Source organism: Asparagus officinalis, chromosome 4 (assembly GCF_001876935.1).
Source record: "Asparagus officinalis chromosome 4, Aspof.V1, whole genome shotgun sequence".
In the NCBI taxonomy this organism is placed as follows: Eukaryota; Viridiplantae; Streptophyta; class Magnoliopsida; order Asparagales; family Asparagaceae; genus Asparagus; species Asparagus officinalis.
The window spans coordinates 72,484,210-72,490,870 of record NC_033797.1 but is presented as its reverse complement, the minus strand read 5'-3'; the positions used below and the strand labels follow the sequence as shown (position 1 = coordinate 72,490,870).

The following is a 6,661-nucleotide window of genomic DNA, read 5'->3' as shown; positions in this document are numbered from 1 at the left end:
TTTATGAAATTAACCCATAAATTTATAAGTTTAGTCCTAAATGGGTTTGATTATTTCTCGAAAATTGTATAACCGCCTAAAAAAGCTAATGCATGTTGCCCATCACATGTTTATATATGATTTATCGTGGATAAACCCTCTTAATAACATGGCTTTCAACTTACTACTCTAGTTTTGTTGTCTGAGTGAATTTGTTTTGAATTTTTTTACCCCCCAAAGAAAGGAAAAAAAAATGTTTTTTTTGAAAACTACCTGAGGTTAAAAGAGTTAAAAAGTTTCGCTCCCAAGGGTCTATTTGTGACAATAGAATTAGAGGGGTAGTAAGCTCAGGTTAACACACTGATACTACGGAAGTTATATCTCTCTCTTTTGATAGTTGTATCCCTCTCTTTTCCTCTGTGCATATGGAAGTATACTAGCATGTCAATTTAAAACCATTACTTAAAACTTTTCCAGGGATTCAAGAATGTGAAAAACGTGGGAGGTGGATATGCTGCGTGGTTGGAAAATGGATTTCCTGTGAAGAAACCTGAAGAGGAAACATCAAGTAGTTCAAAATTTTGTTCATGTTTCTATCTATATTTGATATGTTTAGGACTTAACCTCATATGTTTTATTTCAATTCTTGAACTCAAATTACACGGTATGCTAGCACCAAGTAGAGATGGCTAAGTAATTCTTTTTCCATTTTGAGGTAAGAGAAGAACATGAACAAAAGTTTAGGATACACATGCTGTTATTAGCATTAGTGAGGCAAATATGTGACCAACAATCAAGTTATAAGATGCATAGGTTCGCATTGATATAGTCTTTTTAATTCTTTTTCTTTTCAGTAAAGCTATAGTCTACAAATGTTGGTCTACTCTAATACCAACCAGTACTAATTTCCTTTTAGGAAATGCGCCTAGATGCAGGACAACCTCATTTGACAATCAAATGATCACACTGCTCATGTTTTTTTTTCAGGCAAGCCTCACACCGAAGAAGTTGTTACCGTGGATGTTCACTCAGCCAAAGGCCTCATTTCTTCGGGCCACTGTTATTTAGATGTCAGGTTGACCATTTTTTCTCACCCAATAATTTTTTGTTGTTAAAATTGCTAATAATTTTTGGATTTTATTGAAGGACTGTGGAGGAATTCAAGAAGGGCCACCTAGAGAATTCACTCAATGTTCCTTATTGGTTCTTCACTCCAGAAGGCAAGTGCTCCTGCCTTAAGTTATCTACATGATCTTTGTTAATTTACGACGTTTCTAACAATGTGAGTGATACTACTATATATAATTAATCAGGAAAGGTGAAGAACCCGGACTTTGTTGAACAGGTCTCGTTGGTCTGCAACAATGAAGATCAGATAGTTGTGGTAACTGAAGTTCATTGCTCTTGTTTTCTTGGTTAATAAATATTTTTTGTTATTCTGACAAAATAATTTAAGCTGAGTGCTGACTTTAGTTTTCCTTGCATAATTTCAATGCCTTTTTTTTTTGAAGGGATGTCAATGTGGGGTGCGATCATTACAAGCATCAACTGATCTTCTCAAAGCTGTGAGTATCGGTTGCTTTTAATTTCCTATCCTTTGCTAGGGATAATTTTTCTCTCTGCAGAATATTTGATAATAACTTCTAGAAGTAAATGTGGTTTTTCACATCAAAGAAACTAGCAATCTGCATAAGTTTTTAGGAGTAACTGTATGCACCATTATAAGAGTCAGTACATGCAAAATGTATCAAGGTGGTAGTTTGGCGGTAAAAAAATTGCCTCTTTCATTCTCTATTAATTGTTTCGTAACTAATTTTTCAGAGATAAGTCATTACAAACGATCTGATGAAATGGAAATTTGCTAAATAATATTTGACATGCATGGCTAGCTCCCATTTTTTTGGTTTTTCTTCATCACATGGGATGTGATCTTAACTAAGTTGCTCTTCAATTCTGCAGGGTTTCAAGAATGTGAAGAACATGGGAGGAGGTTATGCTGCATGGGTTGAGAACGATTTTGATGTGAAGAAATTCGAAGACGAGTTGTAGATTAGTAGTTGTTATGAAGTCAAATTGATGTCTTTGATATTGCTATGTGTACATATGTAGATTAACTATAAGAAGACCACGGGCCAAAAAAAATAAAAATAAAGAAGGATTATTTATGTGTGAACTATGGAATAGTAGCCCAAAGTTCTCCTGCTTATGTTTTGTCTGGTGTTCTTATTGGTGAACGGTGAATAACATGCCTCCTATTCCTCAAAAGTTTCAAGTAGAAATCTGCACATGTTAAATAATTGAGCGCTGCTACGGGGACCCAAAATATGGGATCATTGGGTGGAACAGGTGATGTGTCCCTCCTTTATTGGTTAATGAGCTGGCATGGCCAGCTCATTAACCAATAAAGGAGGGACACATCACCTGTCCCACCATTTGGTCCTATATTTTGGGTCCTTGGGGCATTAATCTAAATAATTTAGATCATAGTCATTAGGTTCACAATAAAAAACAAGAAATTTGGTTAAGAATTTCTTGGTTATATACTCCCCAGTTTTGTTCCTCCTCCGGTTTACCTTAAGAAGTACAGCAACGATATAAATTAGATCGACTGCAACTGTCATATCCTGTAATGAAGAGAGTTTCTATGAATTGAGCTTTTAGTACTCAGTGCTTGGCAACTACCCTAAAATTTGGCCGGAGCTAGCCATAGCCTTGTCATAAAATAAATCTTTTTTTTCTATTTTTATCAAGGGGGAGGTGGACCAAAACAAAAGGAGCCGGATCCTCTCCAATTAGGTGATATCATTATCATATATTCCAAATTCAAGAGATAAGATTAAGCCACGATATAAAATTACTATGTCCTTGAAAACCTCTATTTTTTTTTGGAAAACACTATTCTTTGAAAACTACGATCATAATAGTGGAGTTTTATATGACATAATTTTATCCATTGAATTCAGAATATATAGCATTAACTAGAGGAATTGAAGTCTTTTCAATTACCACCTAATTGGAGAGAATCTAAATCCAAAACAAACCAGTTTAAAGGCCAAATCAAGCCTTAGAAAAACTGGGCCCTACGAGGCATAGAAAAGTTCATAGAGATTTTTTTTTCGAGCTTTTTTTAAATGTCCTCTCCTGCTATTTCATGTTTAACGCTTAAGTATTATCAAGAATTCCTTCATAAGAATGGGATGAATCATCCATTCTAAGAGTCTGTCGTGGTTTCATGCTTACGTTAGTAAAATAAAGAAGGAGACAAAATTTCATTCTCTTTCTAGGATACAAAAATAAAAGCTAAAAAATTCAAGAAAGCAAACTTGGAAATTTCCAACAATTTTCTGTGAAACAAGTTTGTAGGATTACAAATATATTTGATATATGAAATCATAGACTATTTATGGGTTTGAAAAAAAAGCGCGCGCACAGACAAATGAGAGTAAGGGGAACCTCCTACACCATGCGGGAGGTTCTGAGCCACATCTAGTGGCAACCAAGGGGGCAGTTCTGTTATTTACTGACCCCCTGTGTGGCTATCAAAACCCCACACGGTGCAGGGTCTGATTTGATGACATGACCTAATGATGGTGATGGACATAGTAGCAAAGAAGAAGAAAAATATAAAAAAAATAATAATAAAATAAATAGGAGTTCTAGTTATTTACCATCTAGTTCCAATCTAAAACTTAGCATAATTTGAGAGACTAGAACTCTCATTTTTGTATAGAAAAAATAAAAAAAGTGGGATAATTTTGTACAATTATCTCAGTTCTAGTTTTGTCAGAGTTCTAGTAGACTAACACTGTAAAATTTTATTCTAATTTTAATTCTAATTGACTAACACTACAAAGTTTTATCCTAAAAATTATCTTATTTTTAGTTTTGAGTTCTATTTGACTAATCACCCCTTGATGTTGGGTGGATTCTGTACATAATTAAGGCAAAATTCATTTTCTGTCCTCATCTTTGCCTCGCTACATATTAGTAGAGGGTAGGAACGTGGTTTCTTTCAAGGTTTGCCTCGGTGACGAATAACCCACAATCGTCCACAATGTAACAGTAAATAAGGCAAATTTGTAAATACGATGATCTAAAGGATAAACTTAAGGGGGGGGGCGCCGTACAGTTTACGGGTATGTAGATAAAAAAAAAACTAGCAGTTAAAAAGATGTCGCTTTTGAATAAAATTCAAGGAAAACAAAATATCCGTTTTGCTCAAATTAAAATTTTATTAACAGAACAACAATTCTCTCCTCATATCCAAATTACTGATCTCATATTCAAGCTGAGGATTAACATGCAAGGAGGGTAATTAGTAGGGAGTCCCAGGCTTTATAATTAAATATCAGAAGCCTAGCTACACGCAGCTACCCTAAACCATGGACGATGATGAGTTTTCTGCTACGACGAAAACAAAGAAGCAGAAGAGAGAACCATCATCGCCAGCATCAGCTCCGGTAATTGCAGGTTGCATGATCCCGGAGGAACTGATCCTCTGTGAAATCCTCCCGCGGCTTCCTTACAAATTGCTTTGCAGATTCAAGTGCGTCTGCAAGAAGTGGAACAATCTCAAGTTCCTCCCAAATTACCAACTTGTCTCAGTTGGCAAAGATGAAACGCTTGTGTACACAATCACTACGCCTGGAATCACGGTTTGCAAATCATATCCCAACTCCTTCTTGCCTAATGATGATTATCGAGCTAGGCTCATCAGCTCTACCAATGGCCTCCTCTGCCTTGAATTGGAGAATAATACCATCAACCATAGTTTCTTATATGTTCACAATCCTCTAACAAGCGAGGGCCGTGTCATCCCTGACAGCGGTGGCTGCGTAAACTCCGTTGCTTTGGCTTTCGAGTCAAAAACCTCGTCTACAGACTACAAAATCATCCATCCTGTCAAGCTCCGTCATGATTGCGAGAGTACTCGTGCAAGCCGTCGTCATATACTCACCTTTGGATTTGTGATCTTCTCGTCAACCACTAGCAAGTGGGTTTCAACCAATGCAAAAGTTACTATCCGAGACTTCATCAAGCTTGGGAAATCCATATATGTCAAAGGAGTTGTATACTGGGAATGCTCCAATCAGTTGATGTCATTCAACATTGAGGAAGATGTTTGCACAATCATAACACTACCTGAAAATATACCTGGCTTAAATTTCAATGAGATGGGAGTGTGTAAGGATCAACTGACATACACGAAAATATGTGGATTCCATGTGCAAGTGTGGTTGTTGAACAACAATGGCAATTGGGAGCAGATATACAAGGTGAATAATCTTCAGATGATTGTGGATAACGAGTCCTTCTTTCTACCGTTGGGCCTGCTGCTGATGAGGAAGGGTAAGAAGGTAGAACGCATGTTCTACATGAACAAGTTGTTGCCTCTACCATTTTACGGTGGAGAGAAGCTGTACATGAGGGTGAGGTCGGTCTTTCACTATGAGGATACAGTGATTTTGTACAATATCAAGACAGGAGACTTCTCCAGGGTTATAGAAAATCGATGTGCAGATCGGATACTACCATACAACACATGATATCCAGCATGCACGTGTGCGTTCATGCGTGGAGGTGGGCGTGCGTGCATGTTTATTCATCATGTTTCTTTACTTTGTACATGCTGGAACTTTCACATTCACTTTTCACACTTTGCTAAAAATTGTGATAACATTTCTAAGCATATCGTATGATGAATGCAAGAATACATGCTTTTCTGCATGTATCCATCTATTTCCTTCTTATACATGCGGTTTCATACATGTTCTCATGCTGCTAATGGAACTACATAGGCAAATGCACATGAATATGCATGTAAATTTACTACGGAAATGTCGTCATCCCTTCATGTTTAAAAGTTACTGTGTCACTTTATGACCCCAGGCACTTGATAACCATGTTCCATCCCCGACTAGGAACAGGGACATGAAGTTCACCTTATTTTTTCTAAACTAGTTAGGCTCACTCCAATACTTCTGACCTGAAATTACAGAGATGATCAAAATATGTTCTGATATGCTTGTAGTGTCTTTACTCTGTAATTGCTGTATACCCTATCTGTGGTCCTTTGTCTTGATACTACTAACATTTAGAACTTTTGCTTAACTAACATGTGTGTGTGTGTGTGTGTGTTTGAGATATTTGGGGCTTAATTGGCTGTTATCTTCCGGGTATTTGTTACAGAGTCATGAACTTCAAGCCTAGCTGTGATGTATTTGTAACAGAGTCATGAACTTGAAAGCCTAGGCTGCACAGCCACTTCCGTTAAGATGGACCTAGCTACCTAAAGCTCATGTTTTACCACTATGTTAGACGAAGAAGGTAAAAACTGAATGTCCAGTGACATATCATTTTCTCTGAAAATCATAGCTGAACAAGGTCGACTATAAATGAAATAAGAAAGTAAGACCATAACCTGCAGGAAAAATAAAATGAAATGCACTATTAATCAAAAGATGCATATTCTTAACTTTACATTAAACACTATCGGTCAGACCTATTTCAAAAAGGCCAATGCTTATCACAATGGATGAAGCATGTTTTTCATCGGGAGCTTGACCTGCAATCACTGAAGGACATCATCCACAATGACGGGGAACAAATAAGAGTAATTTGGCAACTATTGCATATACAGCAAACATATGAATTTTGCTATACATAAAAAATTGCACAAACA

The 6,661-nt window shown here is 36.7% G+C and overlaps 2 protein-coding genes across 2 annotated transcripts in view; both read left to right on the top strand.

Moving 5' to 3' along the window:
• LOC109837721 overlaps positions 1-2,152 on the top strand; it is a 3,410-nt gene extending 1,258 nt beyond the window's left edge. Inside the window, exons 5-10 of the mRNA XM_020406065.1 lie at positions 457-550; positions 967-1,054; positions 1,126-1,199; positions 1,293-1,363; positions 1,491-1,544; positions 1,939-2,152. Of these exons, the coding sequence (XP_020261654.1) occupies positions 457-550; positions 967-1,054; positions 1,126-1,199; positions 1,293-1,363; positions 1,491-1,544; positions 1,939-2,028 (471 nt within the window). The 3' untranslated portion in view covers positions 2,029-2,152. The remainder of the gene's footprint in view (positions 1-456; positions 551-966; positions 1,055-1,125; positions 1,200-1,292; positions 1,364-1,490; positions 1,545-1,938) is intronic.
• LOC109836010 (F-box protein At5g49610-like) lies at positions 4,286-5,613 on the top strand. The gene has a single exon (XM_020403957.1). It carries the CDS (start codon positions 4,362-4,364, stop codon positions 5,523-5,525), a length of 1,164 nt encoding a protein of 387 aa, XP_020259546.1. The 5' UTR covers positions 4,286-4,361; the 3' UTR covers positions 5,526-5,613.

Excerpts from the sequence above, each read along its gene's own strand:
- LOC109836010 (XM_020403957.1), top strand. The coding sequence starts at position 4,362 with ATGGACGATGATGAGTTTTCTGCTACGACGAAAACAAAGAAGCAGAAG.